This window comes from Diprion similis, chromosome 2, assembly GCF_021155765.1.
Source record: "Diprion similis isolate iyDipSimi1 chromosome 2, iyDipSimi1.1, whole genome shotgun sequence".
Lineage (NCBI taxonomy): Eukaryota > Metazoa > Arthropoda > Insecta > Hymenoptera > Diprionidae > Diprion > Diprion similis.
Genome location: NC_060106.1, coordinates 20,421,162 through 20,439,477, shown reverse-complemented (window position 1 = coordinate 20,439,477; position 18,316 = coordinate 20,421,162). Strand labels below are relative to the sequence as shown.

Sequence of the window (18,316 nt, the reverse complement as noted above, 5' to 3'; positions counted from 1 at the left end):
CAAACCATCGTCGTTGTTTGGACTCGAGTTGCCCGCGCAAGCTGGTCTGTCATGCAGACAAAATTGCTGGTCTTGGGGTTCAGCCTCTTTGCCATTCATTCCACAAAGTTACCTGGTGAGTTTCGATCGTTGAATATTTTCTTACTGCTTACTCAATTCACTATTTTTGTGATGGATATTTCTTCTGTGTTTCTAATTCATTCCAAGTGTGTTTTTCTTCCGCTTAAAACCCCTACCAGTTGACGCAGCTCTGGACTGTAAAAATATTGCGGATGATGCCCAGATCACTTTGCGCCTTCAAAAAGACTTGTTCTGTCATTACGATCCCGTAATTTGTCCTAGTACAACAGACCTACAAGAACTTTCTACATCGAATCATATACGAGAAAGTTAGACAGATGATTCTCTGCGTGTGTAATTTTGGGAATCACATTACAATGATGGATAATAAATAATTGATCTGAATCGATACAGCAGAACCTTGTCACCCTTCTATCAATTCATCACGGCATTCAGCCACCACTTTACAAGTTATGGGTCTATTTTTTCAATCATCCAATCACAACTACATGATACGATTGATACAAACCACTAAATACTATCCCGAGATAATTGATTTCTTTCATATTCCTGATACTTTCTTTTTGTTCATAAAAAAAGTGAAACAGTAGACCAAATTTTCGATCGTTTCAGGTATAACGTCAGTCTTGTCGGCGTGGTAAATGACAAGTTCCAAAAATAGAACGATCATATTGTGTGACACGTCTATGATATACATTTATTCGTCTCTCCTATCATCCATCATACATTTCTGTCATTTCAAGACTGGGATGTTATACCAATGGATTTCCATCACCAAAGCATTTTCAGCTAGATCTGGATATCCGCGTATCTGCAGTCTCGCGGAATCAAACGGCGACAGATAAGCTCGTCGAGGTCAGCCCTGGGGGCGTATGTAAGTTTCGTATTTCATGGGCGTCCACGTTTCCCCGTTCACTCATCATCCAGGATCAGTTTGTTAAACTATTCTCACAGTTGAGCTCTGCGTGTCTCTTCCGCCATGCATCCGCCATTACCGGCCCTCGGATTGGTCTTGCTCGTCGTTTGTACGTCGAAATTCTCGGGTGAGTTACCTGCACCGACAAACGTATTCTCTAGTACATTGCAGTATTTCAAACACCTTTTTTTTTCGTCCGGAATCCGTGACAGTTGAGGCAAAGGCCAACTGTAACAGCGATGCACCAGACGACTCGGACACTGCGCGTCTACGAAGGCGTTTGTTATGCAATTACGACAAAACCGTTCGTCCGACCGACAATCACACCTCGACAACCTCGGTGCTCGTCACCCTCTTTCCGCAATCCATCGACTTCGTAAGATGTTTTTATGGTGTTTCAAATTATCGCATGATTATTAATTTTCTGCACCGTTAACGAATCTCGTTCCAAATACTCACGTGAAGTATCTTTGCCGTTGCAGTATGATCGTGGAAATATCCTGAAGCTTCACGCTTGGATGTCATTGGTGAGTAAACGAGTCAACACTTTTCAGAATGTGGAAAAAAAAGAATTGGCTTTCCGTTTGGAAATAATCCTTAACTTCATGGCTTTTCTCGGTGTCGCTAAATCTCACATCTAGTGCAATTTAACAAAAGCTTTTTCACGCATAAAATAAATGAAAAATGGTAAGTAATCTTATTTTTCTCAGGAGTGGTATGACGACTATCTGAGTTGGAAACGTGCGGATTTCGGAGATTTAAAATTCATGCCAGTTAGAAGTGATGAAATTTGGATGCCGCCATTATCGATCTACAACTCGTAAGTCATATTTCGTATAATTTTTCCATCGATCGGTGAAACACGTACTTGTACTATCGTTCTGTACATAACTTAACGAACTTCGATTACGTTAACGAAATCCTTTTATTTATACTTCCGTAGCGTGGAGATGGGCAACGACGGAATTCACACAACAAACTGCTTGGTACATTTTATGGGAGCAGTTGTCTGTGTCCCAATGGTCCAATATTCGGTGAGTTGCGTTTCGAACTACCAGGACTGGCCGTTTGACAGGCACAATTGTACAATTCTTCTCGGTTCCTGGACGCATAAAAAAGAGGAAATAAATTACCACACCATGGAGAAGGAGGTACATTTCTTGCGTGCACATGTGACGTAATTTTGCAACGTTGACAAAGGATCGAACTATAGTTTGTATTAAGAAAACAAAAAGAAAACGTCGGTTTTTTACAGATTTACATGCATCCAGCAAAGATCTTATTCGATTTCGTACCCAGTTCTGAGTGGAGATTACTGTCACTTACCACTGACACTAGAATTGACGGACTCACGGAATCCAATTACACATTTCCAACGATAATGTATAACGTCATCATTGAACGACACTCGAATTTGATGCAGGTCACTATAATCGCACCAGCAGTTCGTAAGTATGAATCGAATTATCGCGGTGTGAAAATGCGGTCTAACTAGTACAGCCGTACCAGTTTGAGTGACGTTAGTACCTACCAGTTGTGGCTGTATTCATTCCGTGTAATATCTGCCACAAATGGTAACAGAGGTGTTCAATTTCATCGATGCTAACACTGATTATCCAATAAAAAAAACCTGGCCAACTCCGAGATGAATTTCAATCACGAATAATCGATTAATTGAAGAGATTGACAGCCAAATTAATAAATACGGACTTTACGAAAGGTGGCCACAAATGATGCAGTGACCAGACGCGGTGCATCCATCTTACATAACACATGTGTAATTTCATTCCAGTGCTAATCATTGTGACTTTAACTGTGCTCTGGTTGAATCCAAACTACCCAGAACGATTGATAGTGGCAGTCCTCAACCTGATCTGCCATTTAATCTGTATCTCGGACGTGATTTGGCAAGTGCCTTTCAACGGTTCGAGCACGCCCTCGATACGTGAGCATCGATAACTTTAACGTATATTTTCGGTCAAATTAGACGTATTTCAATAATGGATGGTGTTACAATGCTGAAAATTTTCAGTCTTCTTCCATCAGAGCTCGATGATCGCAGCCACCTTCGCCCTCTTATTGACCGTCGTCCTGCGCCAGCTTGGAGAAATATCGGCCAGCACTCCTGTCTGGTTGGAAACCACGACATCCACCATCCTGGAAAGCAGGGCTGGCCAGTTGATCCTGCTGACGATTTTGAGACCTAAAGCTTCCAGGTCACTTGGAGCGGAGGAGGCCAATGCAGGATCTGCAGACGCCAAGGTTTTTTCGGACAACGTCTACTCCGAGAAGTCAAACGTGTGGCAAAATCTCGCCACTATTCTAGACCGACTGTCTTTTATCATCGTGCTGTTTACCTACCTTATCATGATTTGCGTTCTCGCTCCTAGAAACGACATTCTGAGCGTTCCTGAAATGACGCCTTCGTGATCGTTCCTCAAAACCAGGGCGGCATTTTGTTATCCAGTTTTGCTTGTACTGGAAATAAGATGAAGAGAAAAATTTTGTGTTTTGAAAATTACTTGGTACAATTTACAACCCATATTTAATTTGCAATGCCGCAACTGTTACGAGGTCGAAACTGACCCTCTGAATTTATTTATTCGTACTTATGTCATTTATTCTTCATGCAGCCTTTTTTTCAAGAATCGTCGGTATTCTTTGGTTATTTTATCTGAAATATATGCTAAATCCAAGAGTCACTGCAATCGCAAGTGAAGCATTTTTCAACAATTTGAAAAAACAATCTTTAAGGCTACAAAGAAAAAAAATTGTCTCAATTTCGTGCACGCCTGCAGTTAAGGGCTTAAAATGAAATATTTCACTCACATATGTAGTGTGCTTCACATACGATATGTATGCAATTATACATAAGTATATACAATAAAGTCGTATTGCTACAAATTCCGGGGTGCCGATAACTGCGATCGGTAATAAATTTGCACGATGGCGGAACAATCGCCTTCCGGATCTCCGATATTATAGAACCAAATCAGCAAACAATAATGAAAATAAAAAAACCTTTACAAGCTGCGTTGAATATAAGCAAATTCTGTGATTTCATTATTAAATGAAAACTATCAACACAGCCATCTAAATTCATAAAAACATCGGTAGCATAGAAACAATCATATTCAATCATAGTTTAATTTATGTCTAGACCATTTGGTTATGGACTTATTTCTACCAATTGTATAAACCTAGATACACGACGATATTACAATGCTGATAAGTCTTGGCGTTATGCCACTAAAATTTTAAGCATCGACGTCAACTTCGAAAGCTCAGGCACGAAATGGTTACAACATTTTGAATAACGAGCTACGTTCAATTTGGTATTGTGCATATATGCCTATTACATGCAACACATGTCCAATGTGAACCGAGAGAAGTGCGCACGTCTGCACAGAAGAAACAGCCACAGAGAGAGAGAGAGAGAGAGAGAGAAAGACGAAAGACTCTCGGAGGGCCAGAGAGAGCGAGAGAGTGAGAGAGAGGGAGGGTGTATATAAGGCCTGCAAGTGCGTGGGATACTGTTGATGGCACAGGTCTCGCCCACATTCGTTGGACAGCTAACATTTAGGCGTGTCACACAGTAAGTGAATATAAAATTAACGCGAGTATGTCTGTGTGCGCTATGCAACCGCGTAAACCGTCGTATTTTACACGCGTGTTCAGATTCGACACATCTTCGGGTCGCCGTTTATTACTCTGCAGTGGTGAAGGCTTTTTGCAAATTTGAATGAAAAAATATAGGTACCATCGTATTAGTTGATTGATTGGTTCTCAATTTGGTTCTTCTTTTTCTTTCTTTTTTTTTTATTCCTGAAGTAAAATTGGAGAAACGATAAAATTCAACGTTTATTATGATAATCGTAAGCCTGCGGGTTTTCAACTTGCCCCGTTTTTTGCGATAATATATGTACATACACATGTACGTTGAAATTCCTCAAGTTTATCCATATCCCGCTAATATTTTTTGTTAATCATATATAATTGCTCAGAGATCAATGCCTTGTAGTCACAGAATAATATTGTGACCGGTCAACTATCGTTTTTTTTTTAATCTCAGATCTACGTATAATAAGATCATTAATACCGTTTTAAATTTATTCCTGGTTTGTATAGTGTTATAATGTAGGTATATATCAACTCCACGTATACAGTACATAGTACGGTGGTCAAAGAAAGGAAAAAAAAAAAAAAAAACTATTTACGGTTATAAATATAAAAACCAGTTGTATCGTAGAATATATTTATTTATCAAATTTACACAAAATGCAACAACCGCGAGTGTACGCGTGATAGTATACCTATAACTACGAGTATTTACTTCCTGTCGAAAGAAGACCGGAAGTTCGATTCCTCGGATTACTCAACGGCGAAGTATCGTCGCGTGGGCGACGCACGACGATTCGGCAGGTAGTTAATAATATTTGTGTGTATTGACGTAGGCGGTGCCGTCTTTGGAATATAAGAGTAAATCCTCAAAGTTTCTCTTAAAATCTCGATTCCGATTGGTTTTCAAAAATTTCAAAACCCTCAGGCATCCTATCTGTAAGATAAGTAATAAACATAAATCAGTCCATATTGTTATGTATAAATAACTGTGCAGTGAATAGTTTCGTTATACGTTTGCCGAGAGGAGTTTTATTGTGTAGTATTACATGTGTATATATATATATATATATATATATGTATGTGCAAATTTTTTACGATCAAGACGACCGTTATACCAAGTCTATGCATTATTATATTATACACACCGTACCGGAAGAGAGAAGAAAGATGACGATGATGAAAAAAATGCGCGAAAATCCGTTGGTCAACGAATCTGAATTCCGGTTTTTTCGCACCCCTATCCAAAAACCGCGCTTTATACGAAGGTGAAACTGGACGTTATAAATCCTCGATCATACAATGCAATCGTACCTACAACAGACAGGATCGCAACGTCGAAGACGCTCATGTATAAACATAAAACGTGCGTTAGCGTCGTAGAAAAACCGTCTTTCCTAGTGACCGGTTGCCGTCGACGTACCTACGTAAGCACATCAGACACTCAAAGTTACAGGGGTGGCGACCGACGGACATCGCGACGAACACAATTAGGATCAGAGTCGAGGTCCGAGGATTCCTCGATCAGGTTTTCGTTCCCACCGCCGCCGAGGAGACGCTCTTGTAACTAACACAATGCGGACGAAGGAAGGGGCGGAAAACGCCTGGACAACGGCCGGTGCGCGGTCGCGATCATCCCCTGCGGGAGGGAGAGGATACGGAAAGCCTGTGGAAGTCGCGACGTTCACACGACGTCGTTTCGGACCTACCTCGGACAGTCCGGCGTCCTTCTTCTCACTGCGGGGAAAAACCGGATTTCGCGGCCTGCGAGGGGCTGCGGAAGGGTTGACCGCTCAACCGCTGGTCTCCTCAGGATGACCCCGGAATCCGGAAACTGGCCAAACCGGATCTGTCGGTCACTCGGTCCGGCTGCTACCTCCCTGTCTCATTATCATTATCGTCCTCATTGTTGTCGCACCTCGGACCCGTTCTGACCGGCCACTTTCGGGGCTACCGAAACACTGAAACACCGAAACACCGAAACATCGACGGGGTGACAGGTCCGCCCTTAAGCTGCGACGCGAGCCTTGCGATTCCTGTGAGAACTCTGAGTTAAGCGAGCTCTCAGACCGGCTCGAAGATCTGTTATCTAACTTGTATCGTAATTTGATTGGCCTTTTTTTTCTTTTTTCTTAGCCAACCGGGAGCGATAGGGCGTCGTAATTAGCCGATATTTCAAACCGCAGACGCCACTTGCATCAACTAGTTTATCCTTCATAATCGGTATTCGCATTCTTTCGTTGTATATACACGTTAATTAATGTTGACTGGTTTTGTGATATCTGAAGAATCTGCACTTTTGAACATTGTTCTTTGATTCTAGTCGAAAAGCTGTTCATGTATTTTGGGAAATTTTGCACAACACTTCATGTTGTAAAGCGATTTTAGAGAAATCGGTTGAAAAATTAGGGAAATCGTTCGAAATCCTGTAGATCATTTATAATTTATTCGGAAATCGTTTGAATCGCCTGTCAAAGTTACTTGAAATCGTTTAAAATCGCGACGGAATTAGTTGCTCGATGTAATCGAATGTCTTGGAAATTGAAATCGTCTGAAATCGGTTGAAATTTCAGAAAAAAATGACAACGTGGTTTAAATATGTTGCTTAAAAAGTATTTGTTCGTTTTAGGTAATCAGACTTACCGATCATAGCCTTTTAGATCTGATTGTTAATCCTGTTTTTATTTTTTTATGAATATTCAAATTCGTCATCTTTACAGTTTGAGAGCTACAATCGATTGTTTTCATGCGAATTCTTGGAGGCGTCGCGTCGTGCGCATAGTTTTATATTATTTGCTTTTTCACTGGACGCGATCAGGATTTTTCTGTTCTTTTTATCATCTTGTATCTTTTCCTCTTTATTATACTATACATGTAGGTATACTTTTTTCGGTTTCTTTTGTTTTATTAAAATCGAGCCGGCGAGGTGAATCCTGTCGAAGTATCCTTAAGATCCTAAAAATATCCCAACGATGACGACGCAACGCGGCCCCTGGTCAATCCGACCTCTGGCTTATCTCGTTGATCCTTTTTTCCAAGTCCTGCGACCGAGTGCAGCTTTCGCGATCCTCCGCCGTGCGATAAATGCGATCCACTGCAGTTTTCGCCCCCTGATCGTCCAAGGCGTGCATATATGTATATATATATGGCCTCGCCATTCCTTTCGGAATAAACATTCCGAAGTACTCGAATATCCTGTAGATTTCAAGCTGCTGCTGGATTATGAATAATAAATTGCCGCTCTCATATCCAGGGAAAAATACCTACGCAGTAAGTTTTTCTGCCCGACCGACGACGTTTCTTCGTTTTTTCCTTTAAGTATTGTTTCTTCTGACGGTTTAAAAAATATTCTTCCCAGAATTCGTGCGAATTAAGAGTTGATATTTTTTTCCCACTGATGATCTTCTTATATACCCGCGAAATTCTTTTCTGGACATTCATACAACGGTATGCCTGTAATTTAATACCTACCATTTGAATAAATCGTTGCGTGGATTAAACATTTACATTTTTCACGTCACTAAAAACCAAAATTCAATTTTGCGAACTTATAGGTTTGTGTGTATAAAACAGCGTGTCTTTATCTTCTAGATCAAATTCGGAGATCGATCAGCTGCGCAAATTCTATCGAAAGAAATTCACATGAAATCTATGTAAAAAAATTTAATTTTGGCTACGATAAAGCCACTCAAAATAACTTCGGTTTGACGAATCTACACGTGACAAGTTATTGGAAGGCGGAAGACCTTCTATCCGGGAATAATGTGCCTGCCTAGATAACGACAGAATAGCCAGCAATCGCCTGGAGCAAGTAGTTTTGCAGCGATATGCACACGCGGTTCAAATTCCAGGGCGGGAACTTTGCCATCTTAGGTACATACAATTCGCACTTGCGGGCTCTAAACAAGCCGCGAGTCCTTCTAAACAACGTCTCACGGGATTATATATGTATACACATATAGGTATTAAAACCCTTCATCCTTTTTGCGGAACCTTTGATTTACACGAGCGATACGGGCGTAAATAATGACGAGTACGTATCGCAAAGTGCAATGCACTTGCATTATACGCCAGACTTCACCGAGTCTCTTGATTTGTATGCACGATTGCATACCTACGAGGAAATATTATTCGCGGGATGAAAACGAAGGATTTAAGGGGGCTATAAGCCAACTGACGAGCAAATATAAGGTTTATTCAAGAATTTTTTTAATACGCTTTTACTGTAAATATTGATATAGGCTTTGTTAGGCTTAATAAATACACTTTTGAATTACTTGATGATACAAATAATGATTTAAATCGTGTTTAAAACTCATTATTATGAAAAACTTTTTTTACGGGAAGTGAATGTTTGTTTGCAAGGTGTAATATGATAAAATTTTATGTTTCAAATAATGAACCAGGTAGTGCTAATTCAGTTTTGTTGTAATTTTTTGAAATTGTTATGAAAACTATTACCTACAAACACATAATTTCATTTCAAGTAAATGTGTGATACGATTTTTCGTTCATGCATTCATAGAAATCGTTGTTCAATAATTTTTCTCAAAAATCTGTTTCTCTTTCTTACCGAATAAATATGAAAAATAATTATTCCGTGTGAAAAAATAACACAATAAGTGATCTTTTTCTTTGACTTTGTAAAGTTATCCGAATGAAATTTATTCGATTCGAACAAAAATTTTCCTGTCGAAAGCGAACATCTTCTTACGCCTGGATAAGGAAAAATAATTTTCCTTGCATGCAAGATTAATATTCAAACAAAGTCAGACCACCGTACCTGAATAAGTTAAATAAAAATACCAAACGATTTGATATACTTTACCGCACTTTAGCTACTTTTCCGTATAACGATATGCTCGAGTTGCTTGTTAAAATTCGATTCGAAAAGCAGCTGTGAATAATTAACACCAGTGAACGTGAACGTCGTCGTTGTTGGATTTCCAGAGCGTGCAGGCTTCGTGTCTCTGCACTCTGCATCGGGGTGGAGCTGGGCGAGGTTGGTTATGATTTATGCGAAATCGGATTGGTCCCAACTCCTCGCCGTTCTCGACGGTGAGTCGAATGAGCCATTTAGGTGTCGCCGAGCTCCCGCAAGCCGCACGACGACGCCTCGTAACGTCCATGAATACACCTCCACCCATACCTGGATGTATATCGTAATTAACGCCGATTAATAACTCCAACAAGTCGATCGTGCGGCGTGAGAGCGCGTGTATTTTACCGGGAATTAAAATATTATATATTTACGCATAGGCTTTACGCATCGCGGAACACGAGATTAGAGCTTGCAGATCTGGAGATATGCTGACTGATAACATACGATTACGCAGAACCGCAAATATTTTCGCATATAATTACGTGTACGCTCAGTTTATTTCGTATTCGGTTCCGATTATATGTTAGTGATAACGGAGAATGGTCTGTCGTCTGCTAAAATCTAATGCGCATGCGTTGAAATTCGAGATCAGTTGTTTACCAGGGCGACCAACCGTCACGGACGTAACCTAAAAAATTTTACGCTTGTCGCTGGCAGTTGTTCTCAATACCGACATCGCGGCGGTTGGTCAGCCTGACAAAACAACTGCTCTCGACGTTTAGCGCATGCGCATTACATTGGAGGAGACGATGGACTATTCGGTCGTTATATAATCACTCTGTATGTATGAATAAGATTTGGAACAAAGTTTGGCAAGGATTATAGAAGTTCAGCTTGTAGGCCTCGAAGTATTTTGCTTTTTTTGATGCGCTGATATGTACACTTGGATTATTTTCCCGCCATTGAAAGTGAGAATGATTTTTTTATTTTTAATAGTATAAACAGTTGCATGTGTACTTGAATTTACGTAATCATATTCTCACGATATCATCCATTAGATGCATACGTTTTCTGAAAAATTCTGTCGTTGGAATTTCTATTCATGTTTTCCACCATTGATACCGTTGGTGTATAATTATTATAATTTCAGCCGTGTCGATTCTTCATAGAATAATATGAAATTATCATTGTTACGTAACGGCCGCTTATTGCTCAGGTACATTTGCAAATCTACATAAATTGATTTATAGTCACGCGTTTATAACGTGTAATATTAAACTTTTACACCCAGGGGCTAACATAAAATATTTCACACTTTTATTTTTTTCACCAATTTTTTACCTTCTTTTTTTTTCTTTCTTCTTTCTCTTTATATATATATATATATATATATATATATATATATGCGTACTTTTAATACCTCTGCGATAATTTTAATATACATATAATCCTCAACGATATACAAATTGATAAATTTATTTACCGTACTGCTTTCGATATTACAATCGTGTATAACGCAATTTTTTTACGGTGTGCAGTTAAGAAGACGCGTTGTCATAACGCTACCCACAGAAGATCAACAATTATATATTACATAGACAGATTCCAAAGTCTATTATCACGCTTTTCTGCATATATACATGTATATATATATATATACAAATTATTACACACGCAAGATGCTGCATGTATGCAATATATATGCCATACCTTCATCATTATACTATACAGTTTCACCGGAGGCAACTATTAGCGGATACTTATTACAGCCGTGTCCGGAACTTTCGTACAAGTTTATATCTTGAAGATGTTATACATTTCACCTATACATATGGCCACTATTTATGTATAAAGTATCATCCTTAAGTTCTACCTGCGTGTAAAGTCTTCCTCTGTAATGTCAGATGCACGCTTCAGAATCAGCTAGGTATATATATACAATATACATATATATTATATACATAACATGAATGTGTAAACGTGTATTTTCTACACCGTTCCGATAATGTCGTGGAAATTGGTGTGAGAAATTAACTTGTAAGTAGTTACGTTCATCCAACCAATGAATATCAGAGTTACATAAAGCTCGACAAGGTTTCGGTAAAAAATGAAACATTCGTTCATCGATTACTGGTAGGTAGTAGAAGGTGCACTGAGATTGAAAAAAAAATCTGTGGCTCAATTACCAGATCATTATATCCTAATCATAGACTTGTGAAATATAGGCAGATATTTGTTAAATTCTAGTACAAATGTGTATACTGAAATCACGATTCACTGAACTCGGTTTTTATGCCAACTCAAATTGTGATTACAGTTTACACTATATTATATATATTTCTCAGATCAAGAGACGCCATTAACGATCCGGATGCGAGTCAGCGAAGTGAAACTCAAAGCGTTTCTATACGGAATTGTTGATTCAATTTTTAAGCTGTATAACATTTTGCAATAATACAAACAGTATGTATAGATGAAAAAGATTTTCAGGAAGAACCTGCGATGAAAATCGGTAAGTAAATTCAATTTTTGGAAAATTTTAAGGATCTATTTAGAAGAATGCAATAGGTTGTATATTCGGAAAAACCTTAAAAACAGTAAGAAGGAAAAATCTTCCCACTTCGGCCGTAGGCTTAAAAATTTTGACATCTGACTCCCGATTTTTGAGAATTTGTTCAGATTTTGAAATCGGTTCGCTAAATAAAACAATGTTAAAAAAATTGTCGAAAATTCAAACTAGGTGCGGAAAAATCTAAAAAAAAAAAAAAAAAAAAATTATTGCTTTTTAATGTGAGAACAATCACATAAAAAATCGCCGGTCAAATCTGAGAGATGAAAGGTCGGATGCAGGTTGAAATGGGATGGACTACCCCATATCTACCCATAAATGTTAAGTCATTTTGAATATCTCTCAATCAGTTAAAGTTACGAAAATTCTATCGCAGTATTTTTTTCATAGAGCCTGAAATATCTCCCAAGAAACTGTATTTAGCTAGTTTGTAAGTCCACCCGTTTACAAGAAAACAAAAAAATTCAAACACCTTCCGATTGTGAAAGAGAAATTCTTTTTTTTTAGGCACACCCTAATAGCAAACCCCATGTATACGCAGCATCGACAAGTCGATGGGTCAAGGCCAAACCGCTTGAAGCTCGAGTGGTTTAGGTTAGGTTAAGTTAGGTTAGGTTAGGTTAGAAGTGTACCAAAAAAAAAAACGGTCTGGTGCAAAGAGCCGAAGCATTAACAGCCGCATGCGAGCATGGATGAGGCTTTGCAGGATTTGGAGCAAACGCTAACCGGTTTGGCGCCTTTCTACATACATATGTACCTATACATATATATGTATACATACGCGTATACCACATACCGCGGTATACATAATACACGAAATTGCGCAACGGTGATCGGTTCGGAAATTGAGGCGAAAAAACAAAAAAAAAGGTAAAGAAAATACATAACCCAGAGTGTAAAAAAAGACGAAAAGCAGGGAACCGAAGAAGGAAAAAGTGAGGCGCCGCTCCGCTGAATTGAGAATTCAAACGCCAACCTGGACAATACAAGCTAAGCCGATATAATGGCGATATCTCTTTTCCTCTTCGCCTACTAGGTACATCCATCCATCCCAATTCGGTTCGTCCGACTCTCTGTCTGTCTGTCTGTCTGTCTGTCTGTCTGTTTTCTATAGAGCGTTGAACAGGCTGCATTATGGGAAGGTGTGTAAGGTTATGTATAATATATATAATGCGGCTGGGGGGGAGGGGCATAAAAGACCTCGGTTTCGAGGAGATCAGACGTTGGCTTTTCGACGTACCTATACATATAGCCGCACCGATGCACTGCAGCGGAGGGTGTCATGCCGTCTTTACATTAGACGAGATCTATTTCGGCTGGTGCAACAGCGTTATGCAGGTAGGTTAGAAGAAGAGGAGAGAAGAAGGAGAGAAGAAGGTATATACACCGTGATATAGGTATAATAACAACGCTGAGCCGAGGGTTGCGGGGGTGGATTTCGGAGCCGTTGTCTGCACCGTCCAATTTCGACAGGTGATTTTCCACCCTAACTGCAGCCCACCCCACGCACGGGTATTGACGAAGAATTTCAATGGGAAGGCGCACATTTACGTCGTTTCGACTCCGCACCGGATCAACACCGCGTGACTGGAAGACCGCGCAGGGGATCCTGATGCTGCAGGTCCGTTGATCCCCCGGGATTTCGTTAGACGTATGCTCGAGGTAGGTACCTTGTACCTATGTACCTGTATTCTGAGTGTGTGTGTGTCCATGGACTACGTACACGGGCTGCAGGTAGGATAGTCGACGAAAATAAAAAAAAACCGTCGACTAGCTGCGGCGACGCCGCTGATCCATAGACGCGCACTGACGCAGACCCGGGAATCCGCGTCTGGTGTTAAGGCCCTTTTCAGGCCCAGGTAGCCTCACCCCTGTGCTCTGTAGCCTGGACGCGCCAGGGGTGCGGACCCCATCATCCCTCGGACCCACTGACTCTGTGACCGAGTAATCCTGCATTTGCACTATTCGAAAAGGGTATATGAAAAAATAAATAAAATTTCTAAGAGTTTTAATCAACGATTCTAACATATCGAAAATTGTAGTTGAAGTAAAAATTTTTGTCTCGACAGCTGAAATTCTTGCTGTGACTTAATTTAACAATGACTTTTGCTGGTCCAGTGATTTTTTACTTCTCCGAGATGGTGTTCGGATAAATGTTCAACTTGTTGAAGTCGGATCGCGAGGGATACAGCGAAATAATTGAAAATATTATACGCGGATGTTAGTTCGAATCACTTGAAGACAAGTGTTTTGAATTGTGTGATGTTCATTAATTTTAAACGATTTGTCGTCATTTTTTTCAGTGATCGAGTGCTTGATCAGAAAATCGCTGAACATCATCCAGAATCAATTGTGTGAATGAATTGAAATTCTATACTTGATTTCCAAGTAAAAGGCTGGTCGTTTCTGTTTGATCATTTTTACGAATCTCCTTCTTCCGATTCTTTGAAACAATTACTTTAAAAATATGGCGATTTATTTATCGTATTTATTGACTTCTTATTTATGTATTTCCAGGCGCGTTTATCAGACAAGCAATTTTGTTAGTCGATTACAAAAGCTGTAATCTGCTTCGCGTGTTACGTCGTGTCATCTAAATCTTTTTCCGTACCTTGCACTCGCCGATCCCCGGAAGAAGAAGAAGAAGAAGAAGAAAAAGAAGAAGAATAAGACGAAGGTAAGTATGAAGTGGAGCATCATGGGCGGAGATAAATGAGTGCGTAGGCTGACATTGCGTAATATATTACAGCTCTGACTCCGAGTGCAGTAGTTGTTTGTTGTACACGTGTGTTATAACAGCCGCGGCATTTTTTGTACCTCGAAAAGTGACATGGCGGCACATAAAGTCAGTATTTTCGAAAATTGAAATTGATCATTTTACTTGTCTTGCCTCGTCGAAGTCATGCAGATAAACGGCGTGACTTTCAAGGAAGTTTTCAAATCTCAGTTTCAACTTCTGTATCATTTTTCCGCAACAATAGCTTGTCACCATTTCGCTGATTGTCAGTGCCACGAGGCGTTTTCACGACGAAAGAAGTAGTGCACAGCTGTGATAACCTTCTTTCATTCTGATCCCCCAAGTCATTTAGATCTCATTGGACACTTGTTTGACGTTTAGTTGCAGTTTATGCGGTTTCAAATACTTATCCTCATCATTGTCTGATAGGTAACGTATAAACGTTACCGATTAGGTATTAGCGCGATGGTTAATTGTGCTCATCCGTTCGACTAAGTATATGTATGCGTAGGTATATAAAGATTGTGCGTTCTGAGATCTTCTTCTTATTCTCAGCTTATTAATATTCATAGCCAATTATGTAATTCACCTGCGTGTATAAAGTGGATAAATTTTTATCCTATGACAATACTCCAGCGAAAGGTCAAAAGAGTTTTGCAGCAAGATGTGTCATAGTTACGACAATACAATACACATCGAAAGTTCACGAGGCTGAAGTTATAGTGAAGTTATAAAAAATGACTATTCGGCACTTTTAGAGTAGCTCAAAAAGTTGAATTTCCAAATCTGAGTTTGTTCATGCTTCGTTAATGGTTTATTAAATTTCAGGTAATCCTCTAAGGTTGCAAAATAACGAATTGATTTCAAAGAATCGTCATTACAATAACGTCACGAACTTCGTCCGAATGAAAATTCATATCAAACATACGTTGTAGTTGTTTGTAGTCTGAACTGAACCGATATATATATATATATATATATATATATATATATATATATATATATATATATATATCCTTATGTTCGATATCACGTTTGACATTACGCAGTGACACATTGAGACCAATAAAGCAACCATCAATGTTTCCAATATGAAGTACCAGTACAGTTCCTCGGCATGTGCATCTTCGAAATACATCCTGTCCATGGTTAAGCGTCCTACGCCACTGCCGAAGATGATAATATTGGTAGGTACGTGTGTAACTTAGGTACACATGTGGTGTTCGAATTTCGAAGAGTGAAAAAATGAAAAAGGAAACTTTAAAGAGCGATGGGATAGGCCCAGCGAACGGAGAAGACGAAGGAGAAGAAGAGGCCGAAAGATGTCGGACCGTGTATCCGTGCACCCATGCACATGGATACCTACAATTTAGTCAAGCGTGGTGTGGCATCGACGTGTATGTTACAGAGTGCTTCCTCCTCCTCCTCCTCCTCCCCCTCTGCACCGCGGGGTGAAATACGCGTGTATGGCTGACACCGAGGTCCGGATTCGCGTGAATGTTATACCTTCGTGTGCATGGTTAGTCGATGTTTTATAGATGATAAAACCACGACACCATATACAGACACATATAGAGAAGCATGTGTGTAAAGCCATAACCGCAATCCATACAGCGAGCTTATGGCATGTGAGAGAGAGAGAGAGAAACCCTATATTTATTGATTTGTTTACGCCAGGCCAAGGCCGAGCCCAAAATTAGAAAGACTTGAAGATTGTTGGACGCGTCCAGGTTTCGCGATCAATATGCATCCATCCATACTCTTTACTCAAGTTCTTTGTTTAATATATAATTATATACAAGCATTGTGTACACACTGTTGTGTTCAAGTACCCATCGGTTCACACTTGACATCGGTTATTACTGCACACTACGCTGGTCAATTATAGTTAGTTACAGTAGCTATCCAGCGCTGTATTGACTCGTATTTCATTGATAGTATAATTAGGTAGATATATGTTAATGATGGATACTGCATTTTATTAATTATTACTATTTTTATTTATTCTCTCGTATTAGTCAGAACAGTGGATCGTTTAAAGGGACACTTTTATTCCAGATTGTCTGATCAGTATTTACATGTGTATTACAATATATATATATAAAGATATTTGAGTTAGAATAAATCCTGCCACGGGCTGTCACAATTCTAGCGTATGTATAAGGTATAAGGTATAAGCTACCGCATGGAATCATGAACCGCAGAGCGTACCTACTCTCGCAGTAACAAAATCATAATAACATCTTATCGTCAGACTCTTACATTAGACACGTGACCTGAATGCCGGAGGCCATTATTCGGACTCTAATTTTGACTCATATAATCTAAGTTCCATCTGAAGTAGGTATAAGTAAGTAAATAAGTTATACAATGGTAGTTAGGTATGTACATAGAATATTATAGATATAAACCTCGCACTGCCGTGCAATACATAGTCTCTGTACATAACGTTATATACATATATATATATATATAAAATATATACAACGATACGATGTTATCATTATTACAACTATATTATAGCAGTGCGGTTATAGTAGCAATATCGATGAACGCGTGTACGTATAAGTATATAGGTAAAGCTTGAGCAGGTCAAAGTGTCGAGACGGCCGTCTAGGATGCAGATACGTAGGTACCTACGTACCTAGGGAATTACGTCCACCCGGGCGTAATTCACGTGTAGGTATGTAGTACGCGAGGTATAGGTATATAGGTATATAGGTATATAGGTAGGTACCTACCCATGCACCTACCGAAATAGGTATAAGGTAGAATTAAGGAGGGCGGAGGTAGACGGAGAGGAAGAAGAAGGAACGCTTGAATGAAACGTGGCTCTAACCGGTTGAGAACCATTCAAAGAGCGCGGCTGGGAGAAACGAAGACAGTCTAGCTAGTCTTGATAGTGTGAGGCGGGCGGCCATGAAGAGACTTCGATGCCCGGCTCGGCTCGGCGGTATAAGCGAGAGCTCTCGTGTCTCGGCCAACCGCTGTTGCTCTTGTATGGTGGACGACGCAGATAGTTATCCAGCGTCGAGCTCTCCGAGCCGAGCCGAGCTCGCGACGCGACGTCCAATTTTCTTTCTTTTATCTCATTTACTTTTTACCCTCCTCTCTCTCTCACTCTCTCTCACTCACTCTTTCACAGCATATACACTAACTATGATACATACGTGCGTGCGAACATACATATATAGTATATACACATATGTGTATGTGTATAATACGCGCCATTTTTTTTACCCTCTCTTTTACATCGAAACCCTCCAAGAATCGGATTCGCGGCTTTGCTGCCTCTACGCGTAAATATGTGTAGGTATTAGTAGGTATAGGTATAACTGCTATAGCTCTCGACGCTGCGATCGGCGCCGCCTCGGGCTTATAATACCTATACGCGATGCGAAATATATAAATATATGTAAAGTGTATATCTATACATAAAATATTTGTAAGTATGATACGTATATATACACATGTGAAATTGAAAATTTTCCACATGCGCAGTTCGCAAGAAAACAGCTAATATACGTACACTAAATAAATATGGAAAACATTTCTATGCGTGTTACAAAACAT

The 18,316-nt window shown here is 39.7% G+C and overlaps 1 protein-coding gene across 2 annotated transcripts; it reads left to right on the top strand.

Moving 5' to 3' along the window:
* LOC124412780 (neuronal acetylcholine receptor subunit beta-3-like) lies at nt 1-3,989 on the top strand. Of its 2 annotated transcripts, none has more exons than XM_046892898.1 (9): nt 1-115; nt 871-1,124; nt 1,210-1,373; nt 1,480-1,524; nt 1,708-1,817; nt 1,941-2,148; nt 2,253-2,445; nt 2,790-2,942; nt 3,030-3,989. In XM_046892898.1, the coding sequence occupies exons 2-9, from the start codon at nt 1,061-1,063 to the stop codon at nt 3,425-3,427; spliced, it is 1,335 nt and encodes a 444-aa protein (XP_046748854.1). In that variant the 5' UTR covers nt 1-115; nt 871-1,060; the 3' UTR covers nt 3,428-3,989. The 2 variants fall into 2 exon arrangements, with proteins under 2 accessions (XP_046748854.1, XP_046748858.1); XM_046892902.1 differs by having other exon boundaries at nt 25-115; nt 875-1,124.
* The last annotated feature ends 14,327 nt before the right edge of the window (nt 3,990-18,316 follow it).

Excerpts from the sequence above, each read along its gene's own strand:
- LOC124412780 (XM_046892898.1), top strand. The coding sequence starts at position 1,061 with ATGCATCCGCCATTACCGGCCCTCGGATTGGTCTTGCTCGTCGTTTGT. Across the intron at positions 1,525-1,707 it reads TTCACGCTTGGATGTCATTG|GAGTGGTATGACGACTATCT; the intron begins GTGAGTAAACGA and ends TATTTTTCTCAG. Across the intron at positions 1,818-1,940 it reads CCATTATCGATCTACAACTC|CGTGGAGATGGGCAACGACG; the intron begins GTAAGTCATATT and ends ATACTTCCGTAG.